A 25,527-nucleotide genomic window follows, 5' to 3' on the forward strand; every position below is an offset into this window, starting at 1 on the left:
GTACTTCCACTGTAGGGTAGGCCTATATCCGGGGCCTATATCAAGTTCAGGGGAATTTTATTTTTCCTAGTGCTCATGCAATACACACACAACATGGCTGTCTATTGAATCAATGTACAAACCGGGTGTACAATAAGGTAAACAATATTAATTTTAATTTTTGCTATCCTCTACCATGTGATAGATCTACGATAAAATATTGGACCTGCTATATACCATTTATCCCATAGATAAGTATAGGCCTACACATTATAGTATTATTGTTTGTGTGCATTACAATTTCACAACTTTGGGAAAGAGTAAACAAATATTGTTAATGCATTTAAATCTTAAAACAATTGCTGAATTGTATAAATTTGTGAAAATTTCATGTTGCAAATTTAGGTTTCCTTTTGCAAAGATTGTGCTTAGTAGGGCATATCAAGGTCAACTTCTACTCTCTTGAGTTCAGGGGAATTCTATTTTGCCTACACGTAGCACTCATGCAATACACATATGCAACATGGCTGTCTATTGAATCAGTGTACTACAAGGTCTCCTGGTAAGATTTTCTTTGAATTACAGAATAAATGATATGAACTTTAATTTTTGTACATGATATTTTTTTTAATTTTATTTTTCATCATACTAGTTGATTTTGTATTCAAAGGTTAATGTAGGCCTATAGGCCTACATAACATTTGTTACATGTAACTATCTAGTATAACTTAGATATTTGCCATGTTTACTATTATCAAAGACAGAGATGAAAAGAATTTATCACGTCTGACATCACTGTCGATTACGATCCTTGATTGGTTAACAACGCATAAAAGGAATAGCTATAGGAATAGCAGAAAATGGCGAAAAATTATGTACTTTTACAAGGCAAAAAGCAACTTTTCTAGGCATTGTTGACATGGTGCCTTCATGAAAGAAAGTTTCCTACTATAAAGACCTAACTTTTGAGATGGTTTGAAAGTGCAAAATTAAAAATAAGGTGCCCGGTTATACCGCCACGTTCAGCAAGTCATTCATCATCACGACACTTGTAAACAAACCATGCTCGAGTTTGATTGACAGATGACGTCAGACGCGATAAAATCTTTTTATCTCTGTCTTTGATAATATGCATGCATTTTTTTAACCAATCCACTTTTTCTAGGTCAAAATCTGTATAGAATGTAAACATTTGTAACCTCGGTTGCTATGTATTTTTTTCCAAATATTGGTCGTAAATGATTGCGCCCTCCACTGATGCTTTGCATCCACATGTTCTTGTGTAATTTCTGTCATGTACAGCTACCCTGGCCTTTGGACTCTAGGAATAGTAGGAATGACCAAGCTCGTTATATGCCTCCTATACTACCCCAACTTGTGGTTTATACACCAATCCAACTAGGCCATTACTGCGGTGTCCAGGGTCGGATCCAGGAATTTTTGATAAAGGGGGCGCCTTTTGGTCGACGACGAAAACTATGTGTTAAAGGGGGTTACCCCCTCGAAAACTCAATGGTTTTGGCCCATTGTTTGCTGTTCATGGCCGAATTTGTTCCTTTTTTTTTAAATTTCTTACAATTTTTGTATTTTTAAGCTACCGGTGCCCTTTGCTAGTCAAAAAAAGAGGCGCGCGCCGCTCGCGCCCCTGAATCCGCCCTGGTGTCCCCGACATAAAACTGTGTTGTCCCAAGGTTGGGGGTTCCATCAATTACTTTGTTAGTGTGCTATACAGAATTGTACACAACAGTGATTTTCAATACACGATCATGAATTGATTGAACAAATTAAATCTCCCGCTCTGGTACAATTGTGGTTCCATCAATAGAGGGCCAAATACAGTAAATGCTTCTCGGATTGGTGTATAGCCTGGTTCCTACATTTGGCACTCCAACGTGACCACAGCCAGCTCCATTTAGCTTTAGCAGGGCACAATTTTGGGGATTGATTGGATGAATAAAACAATCTTGCAACATTGCTACACAAATATGAATAATTATGGGTATTGTACTAATGTTCCTTGCATGAAGTCAAACATGACTAAAGCATTATAATCAATTATTAGTAAGTTGCAGAAGGATGGAGTATTCGAACCACCATGCAATTTTTGTGATTAAGGCTTCAAACCAGTTTTTATATGTAAAAAACACCTTAAACTACAAGAAAATCTTGGGTGGTAAAAATTCAGTCTGCTTTGAACACAGGTGCAGCCCTTTCAAAATGGCTGTCAAAATTACATGTAAAAATAACAAAATCTGTGTTTGTGGGTGGTAAAAATTGAAAATTTATATAATTTTTGCATTTTTAAAAATCACATCTAATCAACCATTCATATAATTTTCCTGTTGTTGTTTCTCCATGATTCAACATCAATGAAGTTTAAGATGGCAACAAAGTGAAAATATAACAAAATGAATATATTCTACCTCTGAGCTGAGTTTTGTCAAATAAAATACTGGTAAATTGACCAAAATTGCCAGCAAATTACCATCAATTATCCCATTGTTTCAAAAATTACAATCGTGCATATAAATGATTACAAATGATGACTTTAGGGGTTCTGCTGTTGTCATATTCATGTTAAGAACACCACCATCTCCTTAACTCATGGTTGATTAGTTACTTGTGAGCATGGTGGGGATATTAGGTAACACAATCTTGAAAGTGGTTGCTTTAGTAAAATATGCCTAAAACTAATCTTTTAAGATTAGTTTTAAAAGCCAATAATCACACAGGAGATTAGCCATTTCCGACCACGCCGGACAGGTCTCCAAAGGTCTACCATACTTCGAAGGCCTACCTGCTTCTCATGTCTATTATTATAAGGGTGCACTGGTAGATCCCAAAATCAGAAATGTTCAATAAGTGAGCTCATTATAATTTAAGCCAAGATATGTTGCATTTACTTATTGCGTTTACTTTCTTATATATACCTTTTTATGACCATTGATGGCATTTATTGAATACTTTACTTGTGACAAACATCGATTTGTATAAATAAATTTTGAGCTCAATTGAATGCGTTCATCATGATTAATAACATATTTTTTATTTATCAAAAATCGACTATGGCATAGTCTATAGTGACTATTAAGCACTGAAACTGACTTTATGTATATTCAACAAGCCCAATACCGTACATATATCAGTAATAATAGCAATGCGTTTTGCGTAGGATAGTTTCTAATGCATTTGTACGTTTATGGGAGCTATTTAACTAATAATTGTAAGCTCTCTGTTACTAAATAATAACTATTAACTTATTATATTATGTGAAAGATGGTGTTGTTTTTAAAGAAAAATCTAATTTGCATGATAATAATATTGAGGCACTCTGGATCGAGATCAATTTGCCACATACAAAGCCTCTCCTTCTTGGTACAGTTTACAGAGTACCCAACTCGAAGGTCGATTACATTGACAAATTAGATCAAGTATTTCACCTGGGTATTTCAAAACCACACCTCCTTATATATGATGATGTAATAATCGTAGGTGATTTTAATTTTATATAGACTTTTGTAAAAGTTATGAGGCAAGTAAAGTAAATACCCGGTGTAAATACTCGTGCCACTCACAGTAACATGAAACAACTTATTAAAGATTATACAAGAATAACTGAAACAAGTAAAACTAAAATTGATTTAGCATTTGTTACCAAACCAGGTAAGGTAGGCCTATCATCTTAAGGAGTTCCTAATCTGGGTCTTGAACATTGCATGATTTATGTAATACGTAAAAATAAAAAAGTTAAACTTCCTCCAAAAACAATTAAAACTTGTTCTTTCACAAAATTTAATCCTAATTATTTTGTTGACAACATCAAGAACATAAACTGCAATGAAATCAAAAATATAACGATGTAAATAGTGCTTGGGACGTTTGGAAGAAAAAATTTAATGATATTTGTGACAAACATGCCCCACTTAAAGAAAAAAGAATTAAAGGTCATCTTCCTGAGTGGATTAATGGGGATTACATTAAACTGACTAAAGATAGAGATTGCTAATGATCCAGAAGATGGCTAAGTCTTTAAGAAACAAAGTAAATAACTTAAAAAAAACACTTGAAAAAGAAATATTGTACTGATGCCATTGAAGAAAATGTAAATAATTCCACTAAGTTATGGAAAACAATAAAAAAACTAATTCCAAGAAATAATGCAAGTGTCAGATCTGTTCAAACTGATGATGGGTTTACAACATGTAATACAGATATTGCTAATGAATTCAACTCATTACCCCCAGCCAGATGAAATAAGGCACATTTTACTCAAAAGTTTTGCTAGGCATATCCATCAGGAGTATCTCCATTTATTTGTAATCCAGAATTGGATTTAACTTCAGCTTATCCAATAAAATACGGACCAAAAGGGTACCGTTCCAATACATCAAACGTGGCCCAACTTCTCAAGAGAAATTTACATACATTTATTGAGTCAATCCTTTAATATAAATACCTTAGAAAAGTGCAAAACATTAATCCTACTTTCCTGAAGCCGGGAACATTCAGGAAAGTAATCTGATATTTGACATAATTTCGCTCAACTTCTCATGCACTATTTCTCAAATATATTAGTAACAAATTACTATTTGTAAACACTTATGCAATTACCTATGGTGATCAAATTATTTTCATATAATTGGCTTTAAGATTAAATTTTTGTGGCCATGTCCCTTTTTACCGCCACCTTTTTAACCATCTAAACACAGTGTGCATGCTCACCCGTAAGATACAGGGCCCTCTCGGAAATTCCCGAGCCCATGCTTAAATTACTTACCCGTAAGGTACGGGGCCTCTCAAGAACAAGGTGTTGCCCAACTTCTCACAGAGAAGATAACCCAAATTAATTCCTTGTGAGATACAGGGCCCTCCAGGGAATTTCCCCGAGCCCTTAATTTGCACACACACAAGTGTGGCCTAATTTTCCCTGTCACAGAGAAGTTAACCCAAATTAATTCCTTGTAAGGTACATAAATGAATGAAATGAAGAAATGAATAATTGTATGAATAAATGAATGAAACATGAATGACCATGGTGCCCCTCCAGGAAATTTCCCGCAAACCCCTTTTGCCCACACACAAGTGTGGCCCAACTTCTCAGAGAGAAGTTAACCCGAATTAAATCCTTGAAAGATACATAAATGAATGAAAGAAATGACTACATGAATGAATGAATGAATGAATGAATGAATGAATAAATATGGGACACACCACAAATTTAAGCGAGCTCTTTTGCACACACACACTTGTGGCCCAACTTCTCGCAGAGAAGTTAACCCAAATTAATTCCTCGTAAGCTACGGGGCCCCCAGGAAATTTGCTAAACCCTTTTGCACACACACAAGTGTGGCCCAAATTCTCTTTTTGCAAAGAAGTTAACCCAAATTAATTCCTCGTAAGATACAGGGCCCTCCAGGGACTTTCCCCAGCCCTATTACACACACGCAAGTGTGGTCCTACCTCTGTTCTCACAGAGTAGTTAGCCCAAATTAATTTATTGTAACGGGACCTCCAGGAAATTTCAAACATGCTCAAAGTGTGGCCCAACTTCTTAAAAAGAAGTTAACAGAAATGTATTAACCGGCAAGCTACAAACCCCTTTTTCAGGGATTTCCTGAACCCCTAGATCTGTGTACCCAAATGAGGACTCCCTCTCCAAAAGAAGTGAAACTCATGACTTGTGAACTTATTGAATCCACTCCCTTGGTCAATAAGGGGGGGGGGGGAGGAAGGTAGTACTCTCCGTAGAGTTTTTCGATAAATTCATTAATTTCTCAAAAAGTAAAAATAGCAGTTTAACAAATAATAGTTCAAATGAAAGCCATTATTGGGGGCATAATTATCGTATCATTAAAATAGGTCTGACACCAATTAAAACATGTGTTGTGATGTCCCAAGTTCATAGTAAAATATGCTCACACTCTTTTTTACAGATGGCCTGGAATTTCATATTTCGGTTGCAGCGATTGCCCCAAAATAGGTGGTATGTTTATGAAAATGTTTATGGAATGTAGATAGTTATTGTTATATGCACTCTTTAGCCGACAATTTTCAATGCATTTTACACACTAGAAATGTCGCTTGCATAAATCCCGCTATTTTTAACAGTATCGGTTTTTTAAACCAAAGAACCATCTACATTAGTTCCCTACAGTTTATCAAAACCGCAGATACCAAAATAAAGGCTGTGCTACAGATAGATTTTAAATGAGAGCCACAAGTGTCAGCATAATCCATGTAAAAATGGACCTTTGTAGGATATCGCATTATTGTAAGAAGTTAAATTTTCGGCAACATTTTCAATGTTTTGGGCAACAAGAATATTGTGAACTTACCCAAAACTTCTCATGTACCTTGCATAGGGGATAATCCTGGTGCCCGAAATGGTCGATTGTATAAGTTGGCCACAATTTGAAGACAATTTCACTCTATAAAATGGCGAAGTTATTCCAAAAGCAAGCAAAGGCCACAGTGCCACGTTAAAATTACAACTCAGTCTTGTTCTACATGAGCTTGCATGTAGCTTGAAGAAATGACAAGGTATTTTACATTGTCTTCATTCATAGATGCATACTGCAGTTACTGTCCGTTTTCCTATACACAATACACAGTGCTCTCACCATTGACGCGTGACCTCTACAAATGATGTATGTTGGAAGAATGGACACTTGCCTAGTTAACATCACTGTGTGAAAAATAACCAGCCAATATTTAATTTATTCTCCAAACTTCTAGCAAATATGTTTCTCTAACATGACCTAAAATTACAGCTAGGTTAGATGTTCAGAAATGGTCGCACTTTTGTAAAATATGAGTGAGGGCAAAGCATAGCTAGCTCATAGCTAGCCAACTCCCCGTGTTAATTGAATGGAGATTTGACCGAAAATATTGAGCTATATTGGTAACGGACCGCTCCGTTCTCAAGGATGCCACAACAAAACGGTACAAGCTACATTTAAACTATTCTAAATAGGTTCTAGAAAATATAGTTTTGTAACATGTCCTAAATTTTTAGCTAATTTAGATGTTTGGAAAGGGTCGCACTTTTGTGTTTTAGGAAGGATATGTAAACGACAGATAACACCAAAAATATGAAGAAATTATTTCCAAACCGTGTTAAGTCAACAATCATTATGTTGCTCATTTTGAAGAATGCTGGTTAACAAAAAGCAGGTCATTGTCTCATTTCGTGAACAAAGGTACACATACCATTGTTTCCTTTCGTTTCCTTTATAATCGGTTACCCAACTGAAGCTATAATACCAGCTTTATTGTGATGTCGCATATGAAACCAAACACTTGTGCACAACCAGAGAAGATCTGATTTAATCAGTTGAGCTGCTTCAATGAGTGTTATCTTGGTTTAATAGCTTTTAATGGGGTTTAAGTCCTGCAAAGGTCGAGATGAATTCTACTGTAGACATGACTGCATCATGGATCATGATGATAGAGAATCCGTGTATAACACTTCTTTTTGTTATAAGCAATGAATGGAAATATTTACATTAGAGTTTATTAGTGGCGAGTTATAAGAGGTACCGTACTTTGCAAAAATTGGATTGCGCGTTATTGGTATGTTGGTGTAAGGGTCGTGAAGGGGTGCACTGTTTAGGTCAAAATTTGCGTGTATATGTGAATTGTGTGCTGGGACGTACTGTTTTCTATATGACTGTTTATTTCTTGTTGTTTTTCAATTCGTTATGTTTGTTGGTTTAGTTTATTTGTAGGCCCTATTGTTAACACATGTTCCAACTTACACCTAAATGGAATCTACGAGATTTAGGAAACAGGGCAATTTTGAATTAATGTCGTAATTACAACATTAAATCCCCCATAGAGCTCCACGTTAAACAGCAAAGATTCTACTTGGATTTCTTTCATTTTATCCCATTATTTTGGCTTAAAATCATGAAAATGGACAGAAACTCTGTAAGTTATTACGCCTACAAACATTATTTATCTAGATCGATTCCACAATCAGTAATACCTATCACATGTTGTTTTGTATATATTATCAGGTGTAATGTCCAGGCCCAGGGGCGTAGCGAGGTGGAGCCGAGTGAAAATTGCCCCCCCCCCCCTCGAATATTTTCAGGGATAAAATGGGGACGGCAAAGAGTAAAGTGTCCTTAAAATGACTAAAAATGGGACAGGAATTGACAAATGGGGAAGAAAATGTGGCTATGCCCCTTCAAACAGTAAAATCCTGGCTACATTACTGTCCAGACCTCACGGAGAACATAATTGTATTTAAATGACGATGGGTCTGTCATAACTCATAAGTGACGTTGTATTGCATATCTTCTATAATACCAAGAATATTCCCTCATATTGATACAGGAAGTATCAAATATATCATTTGAGATTGTTCATGGTTAAATGTTCTCCTAAAAGCATCTCAAGTCCCAGTACCCTCAAACTTGAGGGCGCCATAACATTGTCACAAAATAATGACAAAAGGTAGCTATTGCTCACACCCCTCACCCCCATAACCCACAACCCCACGTGGCGGGGGTGCGAGGTGCGACGCAAAGGTCCAAATTTTGGGGAGAAAGTCCACTTTTCACAAAATCGCCCCCCCTGGAAAAAGTCCACTTTTTCAAAATCAGCACCCTCCCCCCCAAATAAAATCCTGCGTACGGGCCGGGGGGAGAGAAAGCGTGATTTTAAAAAAAACTTTTGAATAAAAAGTACTCTTGCGCACGCAGATTTTATTGCCTTAAACACCTCTAAAAATAACCCTTTTTGGACCTCTTCTCACCAGTGATCACCAAAGTTTTGTATGTTGTCAATTAATACTCCCATGCACTTTTGGACCTTTTTAATTTTTTGATTGAATTTTTTTTTTAATTGGACCTCTTGGGGTGTCTTAACAGCTATACATACACATTACATCCACAATTAATGAGCTGCAATGGAGCGACCCCGGGACAAAAAAAACCCCTTTACAATAGAGAGGTATTTGCCCACGGAAGCACGAAAGATGGTTGTTCTACATTGTGTAGTTTGATATATACAGAGCTATATAGTGTGTATCGGAAAAATTAGTCTATTGGTCTAGTCAGTACAAAAAGCCCAGAGTGAATTTTAATTTATTTTCTAAAATTAAAAGAACCGCTTTTTAGCGGGAATTTATGTAAGTTATGCAGCGGAAGTTGTGATAGTATTAAGATACTACAATATTATGGTATAAAAAACAATATGTTCATTTGGTCATTATTTCTATGTCCATATCCCTTAACGCCCTCTCTTCCTGGCAGTTTGCCATTACCTAGAGGCTACCATTAAAAACGCATATTTCAATACACTTTTGGTATGTGATCCTCAATATCCCGTACAATATGGGGTCTTCCCAGCCGACTACTGCTCCCCGATAAAATTGAATACTGGAATATGAAAAAAAAATTTGGGTGTGGTGGGTGGGAAAATTTTTTCCATTACCAAATTTCAGAAACATCTTACTCCTTTCAAGACAGATATCCTTATGGCGTATCCTGGAGAAACTGGGCGGCGCCAGAATGTCATTGACCACTTCCCATTGGTCACCGCAAACAATAGTCCCTAAACATCACTGGCCCTTGCATAAAGCCATTACTAGGCAACCAATCAATAAATCAATCAATTGGATTTGTCCAAGTACTGGCTTTGGACTAGTCTATTTCACAGGAGGTAAATCTATTTATTGTATAGATACAATAAACTTTATTCTTTACATCAATTGGAATTACTCTGGCTCAAAAATTTGATAATGTAAATAAAAGTGATGATGCTAATGATGTTACTAATGATGAATATAATAATGATGATGTATCTAGTAATTTCAATTTTGGTTTTATTTCTCCTTCTTTTATTTTGACAAAATTTGTAATTTTTCTAATAAGAAATCTTCTGGTCTTGACAATTTCAATGTGAAACTTTCTGCACCAATTATTTGTGACTCTCTTGCTTATATATGTAATCTTTCATTGTACACTTCTGTATTTCCTTCTGATTGGAAACTTGCAAAAGTCACACCTATTTATAAAGATGGTGACAAATCAGATGTAAGTAACTATAGACCTATCTCTGTATTAAGCATTATTTCTAAGATTTTGGAACATGCTGTTCATAATCAATTGTATTCTTATTTATCTAAACATGGTATTCTTCATCCATCTCAATCTGGTTTTAGGAATAACTACTCAACCACTACAACCCTTCTTGATACCTCTGACTACATTCTCAAAAATATGAATGATGGAAAATTAACTGGTGGCATTTTCCTTGACCTCAATAAGGCTTTTGATACCATCAACCATAGTCTTCTAATTAACAAATTAAAGCAATGTGGTATTTCTGGTTCATGTCTAAAATGGTTTATATCTTATCTCAGTAATAGGTCACAAGCTGTTAATATCTCTTCTACAATGTCTGACTTTAAAGATGTGAATATTGGTATTCTGCAAGGTACAATCTTAGGGCCTTTATTATTTATCATTTTTGTAAATTCACTTCCAAACTCTGTTAACTGTAAAACTATAATGTATGCAGATGACACAACTCTTATGTAGTTGTAATGATGCATCAATTCTTCAAGCAGAATTAAATGATAATTTGTCTAATGTTGCCTCTTGGTTGAATGAAAATAATCTCATGTTGAATATCAAGAAAACAAAACTCATGATTTTTAGCACAAGGTATATGTTGAATAAATTTGATGATATTGATGTTTCATACAATGGTAATAATATTGAAAGAGTTGATAGATTCAAGTATCTTAGTGTTATATTTGATGAATTATTATCTTGGAATGAACATGTAAACCATATTTCATCTAATATCTCAAAGCGCATTGGCATAATCCGTAGACTTAGGTATTATCTTTCAAACGATACCCTTAAAATGCTCGCCAATGCCCTTGTCATGCCACACTTTGACTATTGCAGTCCTGTTTGGACAAATTGCATAAACACCCTTTCAACTTCACTTCAAGTGCACTATAATAGACTTGCTCGTACTCTTTTGTAAACAGATATAAGAACTCCTATTAATGATATGATGGGAGTCTCTTAACTGAGATAAACTACATAGAAGATGGGAAAAAGAACTTCTGATAATAAATAAATAAATAAATAAGTACAGAAGCTGACTTTATGCATATTCAACAGGCCCAAAATGCCGATAAGCTCTGCTAAGGATAGTTCCTAATGCATTTTTATGTTTATGGATGCCATTTTGAATAAAGGGCTATAACTATTATCTGAGCAGAGTAGTATTTTGCCACCTTGATTTTTGGTCATCCTAGGAGTGCTTAAAAACAAAAAATGGGGCCTTAATCAGAAAAATTGCATGGCATTCTTCTTGCTTCTTGACTATATGTTCTGTTTGATTTTAAAGATATGGCATCTTCTCATATCAACAAGCTTGAGGAAACCATGGCTTGTCCTGTTTGTGAGGCTGCATATCCTGATGACCCCATATGCCTACCATGTCTGCATAATGTTTGCTTTGAATGTCTTGAAGAATGGTTCAAAATCAGCCCTGGTAAATCTCAAGTTATCTGTCCATGTTGTAAACAACCAGCTTCTCTCCCTAAGGGAGGAATCAGAGGCTTCAACACACTCTCATCGGTCAAAATGGCAGGAGTTAAGGTAGCTTTTATTCACTGTAGAAGTGATGATGTAACAGGATTAACTACCATAGCAACAAGTTAAAACAATTTTTGAATATATCGCACTGCACTAGTACATTCACATGGTATCTGGATGTCAAATTGTATAGAATATTCATATCATGCTTATCACTCGCACCTGTAAGATTAGTATCTTTGAAAAGAGCAGTATTATATTCACTTATTATAAACAATTTTTGAATATATCGCACTGCACTAGTACATTCACATGGTATCTGGATGTCAAATTGTATAGAATATTCATATCATGCTTATCACTCGCACCTGTAAGATTAGTATCTTTGAAAAGAGCAGTATTATATTCAATCTATGATTGCAGACATACACAGGTGATGAGTGCAACCTGCTTGTAGTGTAGGGCGATATATGCTATGGTATTTAATCCTGATACATCATCACTTCTTTGGCGAAAAGATGAAATGATTATGATGTCATACAAAAAATGCAAATTACTGTCATTAAACTCCCCTTATTCTTAAATGAACAAAACTTGTTTACAATTTTCTTTCTGAATTGGTTGTAGTTTTTCACATCAGAAAATCAATTGCAAAATAGTGTTCAATCTATTGTAAATTAGGCCCTACTGGATTCATTGGAACATCTCCCAAACTAAACCCTAGTCTGCCAAGGTCAAATGAGAATAACTAGGACCAGGTTTAAATTATTAAAAAATGTTGGATTTAACACCTCCCCCCCCCCCCAAAGTGTTTTACATACCGTCGTTTTATCTTTTCAGTTTCTGTTTCCGTATCCGTTTTTGTAAGTCATTGTATCTGAAGTGGTAGTCTCCCAAGTGTGACCAATCTTTTATTCTAGCCTTTTGTTAGTTACTGAAAATTTGAAGCTCGTGAATTTCAGTTTTCGTTTTGGTAAGTTATATTGATTTTTGACATAAAACCTTGAGATGTGCGGTTGGGTGCTAATCTAGACAAAAGAAGAGTCTAAATTTTACGGTCCTAAATTGGGGTAAATTGTATGCGGCTTCAATTGACTTGTGTTTGGTGTATATGCACTTACGCCTAGACGTAAGTGGCTCGTAAAAATAGTCTTGCATTGAAATATATACTAACCATGTTGCCAAGTTATAAGCAAAAGTCTGTCATATTGGCGATGAAACGAGCGTCGAAATAGTCTCCCCAATGAGGCGCGTACAAGTGGTGATTTGGTAATCATGTTTTATATTGAAATGCAATACAAAAGAATTGCATTGGAGCAAAGATAATTTATTCTATTCATTCGTAACGATGGCAAGCTAATCTGATAATTGGTTGGGCCTATATGCAAGACTCGTGTTTATTTTAAATGTTTATTTTTGCAGAGCTTATTTTCAATCATGGATCATACTGATAAATTCACTAACTTACTAAATCCCTTGCGTTTTCGTATCTGAACAAAAGACTTACGGAAACTGAAAAGATAAAACGAACCATAGTAATTCCCATGATGAAATTATAAATTAATTAATTGTTCTCTTTCCCGCAATACAGCAAACCCCACCACAGTTGTCACAAATGGGTGATAGGAAATCGTTGAGAGAACCAAAGAAGGTGATTACTACGGAATTCAAGTGTCTGGAGGTTAGCTTGAAAAAGGCTGAAAATCCCTGGAAACCAAGCATGAATGGGATGGAGAAGCACTCCTCAGAAGAGGAGGCAGAGACAGAGGTAAGATGGAATGCCATCATGATGAGTTTGATAGCTCTATGTAGACTAGATGTAACAAGTGAATTGCCTGGAGCAGTCATCAGGAGGGATCTTGCTTACAGTGGCGTAACTAGGGGGCAGAAATAAATTCCTGTCCGGCCGATTGTACTGTACAATTGCAACCAATTGTACAGTACAAATGCTATTGTATATCACCAAGACAGTACTGCCGGCGACTGGTGCACCTTCCCCATCTCGAAGTGTCTCCCCATCCCAGGGTGGCTCCCCAAGATCTTTTGTGTTTGTCTGTACTGTCTATCTGTATGTTTGTCTTTCTTGTCTTGTTTGTGGACTTTGTCTGTCTATATGTCTGTTTTATGTTTTTTGTTTCATGTTTTATGTCATGTTTTTATGTATGTATTCCTGTCCGACCGATTGTACTGTACAATTGCAACCAATTGTACAGTACAAATGCTAATGTATATCACCAAGACAGTACTGTCGGCGACCGGTGCCCCTTCCCCATCTTGGGGTCTCTTCCCATGTGCCCCGGGCGCTACCACTATAGGGGGCGCCAAATCAGCCTCACTTAACCTCATATTTGGCTATTTTAGCCACTGCATATTTCGACAGTTTAGCTTCAAAATGGCAAAATTTTCGCACGCATTTGTAACATAAATTTATTATGTCGCAAAAAGGTGCTGGATTAACTATACTTCAAGAAATTTTTTCCAACCCCATCCCCCCAATGTCAAAAAGAAATCTACGCCACTGGGTGGGGGTAGGGGCCCCAATTTTGCTTCTTGCCCCGGGCGCTACCAACCCTAGTTACGCCACTGCTTGCGTACAATTTATATTTCAAGTAAGTCTTTTATTATCATTTCATCTTAACCATTCCAAATTGTACCTTTCTTGTTTGATTGTTTACAGGACTTAATAAAGACATTTAGGGCTATTTTGAATAAATTGACGCCTACGAATTTCCAGACACTTATGTCCAGAACGCTACAGCTTCCAATAGACAATGAAGAAAGACTAATAGCAATCATAGACTTAGTTTTTGAAAAGGCAATCACAGAGTTAGCTCACAGCAAAACCTATGCCAACATGAGTAGAGTTCTATCTCAGGTGAGTGTTGCCAACCTCCCTCCAAAAGTAAATGTTAAGTAAGATTGCTTCTGGTGCAATGTTTTAAAACAGCAAATTCAAATTCTTTAGCTCAGTTGGTTAGAGCGTCGTGCTAGTATTACGAAGGTCGCCGGTTCGAATCCGGCCGATGCACTGGGTTGTTTTTTTCAACGTTTATGTGCACTGGCTACTATGTGGAAATATTAAAATTTGTTCATCCTAATAACCCAGAAAACTAAGTATAATAAATTTCATATTTGAATCCTGATTGTGTTTCTGTTTGTCTTTTACAGATTAAAGTACCAGCATCCAATGAATCCGGTCTTTTACAGTTTAGAACTGTTCTCATCAACAGATGCCAGCGAGCTTTTGAAGCTGAGAAGACAGAGAAAGCCCATTTGACACAGATGAGGAAAGAAATAGACACATTACAAGTGAGATTTATTCCACTTATCTTCCTTGAGACAGTGCTGTCAGTTGTTCAGTTGAATTTGCCATATCAGTAAACATATAGACACCAAAATTATTGAAATTGGACAAATTCAACTGAACAACTTAAAAAATGTAAAATTTGGACAATCTTAAGCATATTAGTAAAATTGCACCCAGCCTAAAGTGTGTTGACATTTGCAACATATCTGCCCATAGCGTCGTTACTTAAGGTTGCAAATTATACATTTTTGGATTCCTTATGACCAGACGAGTAATTTGGGATATTTTATAATTTTGACCCCTGTTTGACCTTAATTGACCCTACCAAAAATGCCCAACACTTTGAAGATTTTATGGCAAATCATTAAAATTGATATTTTTGATATTTAACAGTACTCGAAGTAAACTTTATAAATCTGATGATTTATACTTAAAGTGTATGTAGGTGGGATGAAAAGCCGACCATTAATTGAAAATTTTGACCTTTCGTATTGAATATATGGATTTTTTTTCCAAAAACACCAACAAAAATTAGGTCTTTTGGGGAAAAAAATCCATATCTTCAATATGAAAGGTCAAAATTTTCAATTGACCGTCGGCTTTTCCTCCCAGCTACATACACTTTGAGAATATATCATTAGATTTATATAATTTACTTCGAGGACTGTTATATATCAAAAATTTGTCATAAAATTTGTATTATATTGTGATTTTCAAAAATGAAAATTATTTGATATCAGAAAGACATGCTTCAGATTCAGAATGCAATTCGATAGGTCTGAGGTGCTCTCATGTTCCATAAAAAATACTGTCGAAACGCAATAAACTCTCATTTTAGATCCCTCAATGGACCTAAAACTTTTTTGATCCCCCCTCATATGTGACCCGGCAGCACAAAGGAGCCGTAAATTCCCTAAATTGTATTCTGAGTTACGGTGTAAAATGTGTACGAAGGTCATATTCATCGGTAACTTAAGCTGGTCCGACATCCGTCTCATTTCGATAGTCAAAAACTAATCAATAATCCTATTGTTGAAGTGGATAATAAGCTTCTACCTTAGATGGCTATAGAACTTTTAATAGCTCTGGTCTTTGTTTGCTTATATTGCTAAATCCTGTTCAAGTGGTGGGTTACCAGGCATTGTATTTTGTACAGGTATGCATAACCAACAATTAACAATGAGAGAACTTTCTTAAACCTCGTTGACTTGGGGATGATTTGAAATGACCGCCAATTATGACTGTTTGATATTTATTGCCAACAATGCGGAAAAAAGAGACACATGCAACAAACGTAAAAAGCTGTAATTTTGTTGAAGGAGCAAAGTTTAACAAACCATAACCCCGCTTCTGGATATCGTTTGAAGTCAAATGATATACCATTTTTAAGTTTATGATGTTTATTTTTAAACACGAAATAAAACAAAATTGACCGGGGAGGAATTTACGGCTCATTCGCCGTGGGCGGTCACATATTAGGTTCAAAACTATTTTGACCCCCTCATTTTAATGTAGCCTACCATTCTACATCAATACAGAGGAAACATATTAATGATACCAAAATTTGTATTGATGTGCAATGAAATGTCCATGTCATTGATATAAAATATGTTTTATCATTTTGTAAAGTAGCTCGCCTCATAAGTATGTTTTAAGCAACCCAGTATTATGTTCTGGTTTTACTGGAACTTGGGGGGGGGATAAAATTTCGGGGGTACAGTTGACAAAAAAAAAATTGCAGTTGCAAATATCCCGTTTTTGTTTTTTAGGGACTATAAAGGTGCCACATGCATATTCAATGAGTACTATTATCTAGCCGAGTCATCCAGTCAGGGTTATTCAATCAGCTAGCAATTACTGATTGCAACTGCTAGCAATCACTGATCACTGATTGCTAGTGCTTAGCTCATTTAAATATTTCACCCATATGCAGCCTTAGCAATTGCATATTGATTGCTTATAAGAAATTGACGCTTTATAAGGCATTGATTGCTTAATATAAGCCATCGGTGGTGCCTTATTTAAGCAATTTATGATGCCTTATTAAGCAATCAAAGATTGCAAGTGATTGCTTATAAGGCTTCAATTGCTTAAAATCTGCATGGGGTACTCTATTGGGAAAATTAAGGAATCAAAGCCTTGTTGATTGCTTATGTGATTGCTTAATTATTGCTTGTTTTATTGTAAGGGTTATTATGTTGAAATTTTCAAAAAAAGCAAGGTATTTCAGCTTTAAATGGGGGTGATACCCTTTAACCCTTGCTATAGCCTGTTCCCCAGACACATACAAATGCTAGGTACCCAAAGGCCAAGTTGATTTTTAGGAATGGATTGTTACCCAGATACATCTCAACATTAGTCTTAGGCTTTTCCATTGTAATCAGATTTGCTAGTGTCATTTGTTCATCTTATAGGTAGGATCTACAACCAGGCTAAAACGGGAAGAGGAGCTTTGCATCCTGCTAGAGAAGTCTAAGCAAAAGGTAGGTATAGACAATCAAATTGCTTATACTTATACACACAGCATTTAGAATAACCGCAGAGAAAGGAATAATAAAAAAAATACAATAATAATTAATAGAATCTACACATAACAGCACTAGGCAGCCATTCGATGATGCCAAAGTCTCTATGTGTTACGTAATTGAAACGCCCAGTCATATGTATTCAACACCTGCCAAACACAAGTCACCCAATTTCAAAAACTGGACATTGAATTTATACACTTGCATGAGAACTGATTGGGGATATTTTCCAAATATGTCAGCGCTAAAATTGGAGAAAATAGATGAATAGTTGCTGCAGTATGTTGATACTGCCTATGCAATTACCTAGATTGTACAAAGGGATGCAGAGTTTAGACTCGGGCTTGGAGAATGGGTTAGGCTTAGTAGCATCCAGGACTCCGTAATCATAAGGCTTACTAAGCCACCTGTCAAGAAAACAGCCCATTTAAGAATATGTAATTCAGGTTTGTTAAATAATATCATTTTTTTTAAAATACAGGCGCTAGGGAATATATACACTTTCTAGGTGAACTCTTCAAGTTCCGAATGCTAACAGAGAATATCATGCATGATTGCATCTTCAAGTTACTCCGAGCAAAAGATAACGAATCATTAGAATGTATGTGTGAGTTGATGAACACAGTTGGCAAGGACTTGGACCATGAACGTGCTAAGGTGCGTATAGACTACTCCGTAGTCCACTTGCCCATTGTCATGATTGTGCATACTCTGGATATTGCATTTAAGCTTAAAACTAGCTCCGATTTAATTAATTTGTGCACAATTGATAGATTTTCACAACTGATCATCTTTTCAGTCACCATACTCCCTCTGTATGTTAGCTTCACAAGTGGACTACTGACTTTGGATTGCGGTTACTACATTTTTAACATGGGACTCTATGGAGAGTTAGGCCAATATCTGGCCTAACTAAAATTGGTCATGATGTAATGCATCTTTAAATGAATCTGGCTTGTGATTGGTCGCCCAGATCTCGTTATTGTTTAAATCCTCCCGACACGTACCATTACCATTAACTATACATGGTACACATCTATCTTTGGAATGCTGGTGAACGTACGCATCTAGCGCGTATTGTACCACCATGCTTAGTCTTGTGGTTAGATTTGATTGATAAACAAGTATGATTGACAGTGTGTTTTAGAGAACGAAGTCCCTGGTTCTGCTTAAAAGTTCTGCTTAAAAGTGAAAGTCCATAGTCGATTTTTAACTCGTAATAAACTGGCAGATTCTAAAATTAGAATTGTTCAGTATTGAAGTGCCATTATGATATATGTTGCATTCAATAATATAAGCCTACGTATACTTTACTTTTACTGTCACAAATATAATTATATAAACTTTTTCATAACCATTTTATACCAGTATTTTGATGTAATAAATATCAGTATAATTTCGAGTTCAACTGAATGCGTTCATCATGATTAATAACGTATTTTTATTCATAAAAATTGACTATGGCATAGTCTAAGGTGCGTATTACATGTAGATTGGTAGTCGATTAAGCAGGATGGTCTGATTTCTATTTCCACCTTGGTTTAATGACCTTGACCTGCACAAATATGAAACTAATATCTTATAAGCAGAGATATACCAAAAGACAGGCAAAGTGTGCCAACCTTTTTTTCGTGGATTGTCCGAGTCAATTTTATGTATGTCTATATGAAAACATCATCGGTGCGGCAATTATGATGATATTTGTACAGTGCCGTAAAATATAGGTAGACCGTACAGAAGACGGACATTGGCAAAGATTAATAGAATGACAAATATAATATGATGAAGGATATTGTAAAATAATAATAAAAAAGAAAAGAAAAACAAATCTAAATACATTCGGGGGCTCGAACCCGTGTTTCACTGCGCATGTGGTAGATGCCGTAACCATTGCGCCACAGAGCTGTGTAACTTCAACAGGCTTAAACTATAATATAATGCTATTCAAGATGCATGTATATACATATACGCTCTACAGACGATATACAGTCCAAAAAATCACATTTTTACGGCATTTGTTTCATTAACTGAATATTTATCATATAGCAGGTGTTGGCTGACATTGTGCTCCACATTTAGTTCAGTTTTTGTCCGGAATACATGACTACGGGACAAAATCACACGTCTTTGAAGAGTAAAGAATTTTAATATAAAATTACTTTCTTTTTTATTTTTATGAACGTGTATATCGTTCGTTTTTGTCCCGAAGTCATTTTATTTCGGCCCAAAACTGAAATAATTGTAGAGCACAATGTCAGCCAACACCTGCTATATGATAAATATTCAGTTAATGAAACAAATGCCGTAAAAGTGTGATTTGTTTAGTCAGAGCCCCAAGCCTACAAAAAATGAGTTGGGTTACCTTGAAAGAACTTTTTTACAACCAATGTATATTGATAGTCTGGAACCTCAGGATTATGAATTCAAAGGTCGTATTTTTCTCCAGGATTGGGAAAAAATAGATATTGCGCAATAATGATGACGTCATCAAATTTTGGTGAAAAAAGTGCAAAATTTATACAAAAAATATTCTTGCTTGTATGGATATATTAAATACCCCTCTTCTATTTCTGTTAAGGCAGAAGCTGTATCATATTTAGATATTGTGTTAGGGAGCTTTTAAATTTATTTTTCACGCGTGTACTAAATATAATTTTTGATTGCGATTTTCTCAATATGCCGTTTTTTTCACTTTTTCGTGGCTATAAATATTGGCTATTTTCTCTGATAAACATATATTTTAAACAATTTTTAAATCTTTCAAATTATTTTCATATACACTAGGATGTTCTTAGTAAGAAAAAATATGTTTTATTCCAAAATATATATTTGTATAACGTCTATCGGACAAAATATGATGACGTCATCAAATTTTGGATAAAAAAGTACAAAATTTACAAAAAAAATCTTGCCTGTTTGGATACATTAAATACCCCTTCTTCCATTTCTTTTAAGTTAGAAGCAGTATTGTATTCAGATATTGTGTTAGATAACTTTTAATTTTATTTTTCACATTGACGTGTGTACTAAATATAATTTTTGATTGCGATTTTCTCAATAAACCGTTTTTCACTTTTACATGGCTATAGATATTGGTATTTTCTCTGATAAACATAATTTTTTTATATATTAACCTTAAAATATTTATAAATATATATTTAAACTATTTTCATATGCATTTGGATGCTTTTAGTAAGAAAAAAAAATTATTTGATTCCAAAATATATATTTGTATAACATCTATCGGACATAATATGATGACGTCATCAAATCCACATCTCGAAAATATCGAAATAGTTTTTATTGCTTTATATGATGACAAGCATCGTTACCTTTAATTTCAACACGTGTAAGAACCGCACACTTTACGGTTTATGAACGACAGAAACTATTGATATGCATTGCTGTCTGTATGAAAATTCAACTTTTCTTGCAGTTTTCTTGCATTATGACTTTTGAGCTTCACCAGACTTGTCTACTTTTTGTTTTTCTTGTACGAGTAATTAAAATGTTTATCTACATAAATTTGAAGCTTTGACTGTTTGATGTATAATTTGAGGTATTGTATATATCATAAATAGGTTTAATTTCATGCGTGATAAGAAAGACTCTGTTGGACTTACTTCTGTAACCTAGTTTTCCCAACTGCAGTTTCTGTTGCAGTTGTTTCACCACTTATTCTGTCTGTAGTTTCATATCTGACACTACTCATCATCCTTATCCTGCAGCAGAATGCAATCAGCTGCAACACGTACCCATTTATCAGGGCTACCTTTACATTTACAATTTCTCATGCATTTAGACACCCGCATGACTTATAGTTCATTGCGATTTGGGGTTGGGGGTCTTTCAGCATTATAATGGGGACAGGTTTGCCATCTTCCGTCCATACAGCGTTGGATCTGGATAATCTGTTTCAGACAGATGGCCTGCTTAATGATGATTTGTTTGGCGCTACGACGTAAGATGTGTTGGGCAAATGCATCTTCTGTAGGGGGCAAGGGGGAAAATGTCTCAAGTCCACTTTTTTCTTTTACAAACAGAGGGGCTCGCAAATCATCCCAACTACAAGAGAAGCCATACCGCCCATAGACATGATAGAGCGCGAAGAAGAATTGCTGCCCTTATCACTTCTTCTTCCAGCTCCATATCACCATCTTCACCATAGTTACCTTAATATGCTGTGAAGGCATTGCATCTATCACTATCTAGTAGTGTCGCAAGAAAGAATCACTGCTGTTAATTCCAGTTCAGCAACGTTCATGTTTTTGCTCATTGTTTCCACGGTGGTATGCAATGGTAGCGCGATGTTTAGCTTTTGAAGCCATAATTCCTTCAGTCCATGAATGCGTACAGCGTATACATTCCCATGATGATTACATCTGTGTCAGTTGCATTATATTACAACATTCTTGTGGTGATGTACATTTGCTGAATATGGGCAAACATCCTGGTATCTACTTCTTCATGGAGAGCACATGACAACAGGAATGATCGCAACACCCGCCGCAATATCCAAATATGAGATGCACACATTGTGGTAGATTGCCATGTTGACGTTCCCATGCCTTTGCAAGATGGTGAAGAAGGTTGGATTTATTCTTTGGATTCATCATGAATAAACCCCAGTCGGGAATAAGCAGGATATCCTGTGGGTCATACTCCTTTGAAGTGTTCCCCTTTGTTCGCTTTTTCCGTTTTTCCCCATTCAATGATACCAGATCTCCAACATCATACCTATCCCCGACAAAATATGTCATCACAACCTGCAGGTCTTAGACTCAGCAATTTCTTCAGATAATATGCTTGCAAATCAAAGAAAGTTTCGCTTCTGAATTGCTGAAACCATTTGATAAAGGCCATCCCTTCAACTATCACACTACAACTACCATCAGTACTCATGCTTGCGGGTGACTCATGAGCTGACAAATCCTAGGGATGTCTATCTTCATGTCATTTATGAAGTCTGCATTTCCCATTCCCATGACAAATCCTTGCTCAAATGCAGCCATTCGGCTGAAATAGAGAACCTGGATAGCTTATCTATTCATGCTGGAATACCGACTTCTTGTCTTTCTCGTCCAATCCATCAACAAAATACAAATTTCTACTACTGGTGCTAAAGTACCATTGTGTACTGCTAAAACATTCTTGGCTTATTTAGCAGCAGTTTTCTTTCTCTCTTTTTAAGCTTAGCCTCAAATTAGTACAGTGACTTTAACAATGTCGGCTGTCATACTAGAAGTCTCCTGTGCCTTCTTAAGTGCAGTAATATCAATTTATCTGGCATTTATAAGGTCTAGGGATGTTGCCCTGTGTCTAGTAGATATGTTAAGCAGATCTTGACCAGTGTAAACCAATGGGTTTACCATCTTGGTTATTATGGCATTTGGCATTTCAGTTGTTGCATTGATATGTTGATATATATATATATATATATAGTCACCTTTGGAGTATCTTCGTGGTGTTTGTTGTTTACATTGTCCAAGTGTCCATCCCTTTTACGTCCAGAAATGGCAGTTAGTCTAGGAGCTATCATAAGGTATTTTAACATCGCAGCTTGCTGCTGGCTTATGCCATGGAATAAGCGAGTATTTGCATCACAATTGTATGTCTGTTCTAATGCCATGTCAATCCACACCCCATTGAAATATTTACTGGTGAATTACTGTGAATTTGCCACTTTTGAAGGCAGTATCAACTTCTGGAGCTATTATAACTGACAGCGACTCCATGGCTTCTAAATAGTGTGGAAGGCATGCCACATATTTGTAATGTCTTGCAGCTACCAGGTACGGAAGCATATTATATATATGGATTTTTTTCCCAAAACACCAAAAAAAAATTGGTCTTTTGGGGAAAAAAATCCATATCTTCAATATGAAAAGTCAAAATTTTCAATTGATCGTCGACTTTTCCTCCCAGCTACATACATTTTAAGAATATATCATTAGATTTATAACATTTATTTCGAGGACTGTTATATATCAAAAATGTGAAAAATATCAAATTTGAATTAATTTGTCATAAAATTTGTATTATATCGTGAATTTCAAAAAATGAAAATTATTTGATATCAAAAAGACATTATTCGGAATTCAGAATGCAATTCAATATGTCTGATGTGCTCTCATGTCCCACAAAAAATACTGTCGAAACGCTCAAAATGCTCATTCCAAATCCCTTAACTTGTTATAATGCTATTTGGAAAAAGGTCTTGAGAATCGTTACACCCAATACTGGATTTATACCCTTACTTGATCTATGGTCCCTATTGTAAGACAATAAGTTTGGTCCTTATAAAGAGGTGGTATTTAACTGGTACTATTATTTATTATATGCTTTCGCAGGATCGTATGAACCGGTACTTCACACTAATAGCAAAATTGATTTCTAACAAGAAAATACCTCCAAAAATCAAGTTTAAGCTTCTAGATGTGCAAGATTTAAGAAAGGTGAGTGGATCAAGTTAACCTTTGGGTTTGTTATAGCATCGGGTATGGTGAAACATAAGGGCAACAACACATCATATGTTCTCTAATGTATTATATTGTCCAGCCGCCATCTAATTTGCATAATTAATTCGCTAATTTGCATAAATGCTAGTTAGCAGCTAGCTAATTAATTATGCATTAATTATCTGGAAGTCATTTAGGAACACTTTGACAAAGTTTGAAACCAATATTCTGTTAAATAAAAATGTTATGAACATTTATGCATTGTTTTTAGCAAAATATTGGCAAAAATTACATATTAATGAGCACTTTCAAATATATTAGCTTATTAACTATATTGATTTTTGATCAAAACAATACAATACAAAGAAATTCAAAATGTTTGTATGTTTGAAAATTCAAAATGTTTGTATGTTTGAAAACCGTATGTCCAGTTAGCATCAAATATCAGTGTTCTTTGCCCTACTCAATTAATCTGTTATATACAGCACCAAAATGCCTCAAAAACCACCCTAATATGGGAGGTGACATTGTTAAGCACTGCCAGGTAAATGTGACATCGGTGTAATGGTCATGCTTCATGTGTGGAGTAGCTATAAATGGTAGGATAACATGAAGGGTCAGTTTCTTTCAGTAGCGTAGCGCCATAGGGGCCCAATCGATTCGAAAATATAAAAAATCACATTGGGAAATTGCCGAAAAATGGCTTGTGCCTCCCCTCCCCAATTTACCCGTGTCCCCCAATCATGGTCGGTGCCCCCCCTTATGATGACCCACGCTATGCTACTGGTCTCTTTTAACCCTAAAATCATGTCGGACAGATGTGGTTTTAAATAATGCATATGTCAAAAGGGAATGCTACATTTTTTTTGTGCCAATAAAAATTAATGAGGTATGACTTTACCCTACTTTGTGAAATGTGAATCTGTTTTTGTCAATCTTTCTATATCAACATGATGAATAAGTCGGGGAATAAGTGTTTCCACCCTAAGAGCCATTGACTTTATTGCACAGACATGACAATTTGTTACATTTGTAACCACAGTGCAATTGGATACCAAGAAAGGTGGATAACACACCCAAGACAATAGCACAAATTCATCAAGAAGCCAGGCAGGAGGAGAACCAGAAGAGGATGGAGTCACAAATAGCATTCCATGCAAGCATATCACGAGAGAAGCCTCGTAGCGGTGGCCGACCTGGACCACCACAGCCAGACAGTGACTGGCACACAGTGTCCGCTACAAATAAAGGCAGGCCGCTGATAGATCCTTCAAAATTAATTAATTTGGGCAGAAATAGGGTAAGGCAACTAGATGATATATGATACATGTAGGGTGTCAGCTTCTTCCATACTGTATTTGCCATGACCAATCACTGTGGTACACAACATGCCCATGAGCATTTTAACTACAGGATATCTTTTAAATATTTTTTTTGGGTGTCTACATGTACAATTATTTGGGTTTTGTTATGCAGCCCAGGCATGCATGAGGCACACTGATTTTGCAATCTCTGAACCTCTGTCCGTCCAGATTAGTGCTCTAGCTCTTGAATGGATAGGCAGATTGACTCAGATATTCTAAGATGGTTAAGCCTTGGTCAGAAATTCAAGCTATTTTCTTTAAAACTCTTTGTTGGGTCTAATTTGAATAGTTGTTATTATAATACTGAGCTAATTTCATATTCTTTTT

General features: G+C 35.8%; 2 protein-coding genes across 2 annotated transcripts in view; one reads left to right on the plus strand and one right to left on the minus strand.

Annotated features, from left to right (window-relative positions):
- Nucleotides 1-25,527, minus strand: part of LOC140160216 (TBC1 domain family member 19-like) — a 527,882-nt gene that overhangs the window by 11,231 nt on the left and 491,124 nt on the right. The gene's annotated exons all lie outside the window — the stretch shown is intronic.
- On the plus strand, nt 519-25,130 carry LOC140160383 (eukaryotic translation initiation factor 4 gamma 1-like). Its single transcript, XM_072183622.1, has 9 exons — nt 519-541; nt 11,356-11,609; nt 13,138-13,314; nt 14,224-14,421; nt 14,715-14,855; nt 17,268-17,336; nt 17,860-18,035; nt 23,729-23,833; nt 24,879-25,130. Exons 2-7 carry the CDS (start codon nt 11,358-11,360, stop codon nt 17,884-17,886), a joined length of 864 nt encoding a protein of 287 aa, XP_072039723.1. The 5' UTR covers nt 519-541; nt 11,356-11,357; the 3' UTR covers nt 17,887-18,035; nt 23,729-23,833; nt 24,879-25,130.

The sequence above is a fragment of the Amphiura filiformis genome, chromosome 9, assembly GCF_039555335.1.
Source record: "Amphiura filiformis chromosome 9, Afil_fr2py, whole genome shotgun sequence".
Taxonomy (NCBI): domain Eukaryota; kingdom Metazoa; phylum Echinodermata; class Ophiuroidea; order Amphilepidida; family Amphiuridae; genus Amphiura; species Amphiura filiformis.

What these genes read in the sequence shown, in the direction of transcription:
- LOC140160383 (XM_072183622.1), top strand. Translation starts at nt 11,358, where the DNA reads ATGGCATCTTCTCATATCAACAAGCTTGAGGAAACCATGGCTTGTCCT. An exon ending in TCAAAATGGCAGGAGTTAAG is followed by an intron (nt 11,610 to 13,137) that starts GTAGCTTTTATT and finishes CCCGCAATACAG; the next exon opens with CAAACCCCACCACAGTTGTC. An exon ending in TAGAGAAGTCTAAGCAAAAG is followed by an intron (nt 17,337 to 17,859) that starts GTAGGTATAGAC and finishes TTTAAAATACAG; the next exon opens with GCGCTAGGGAATATATACAC.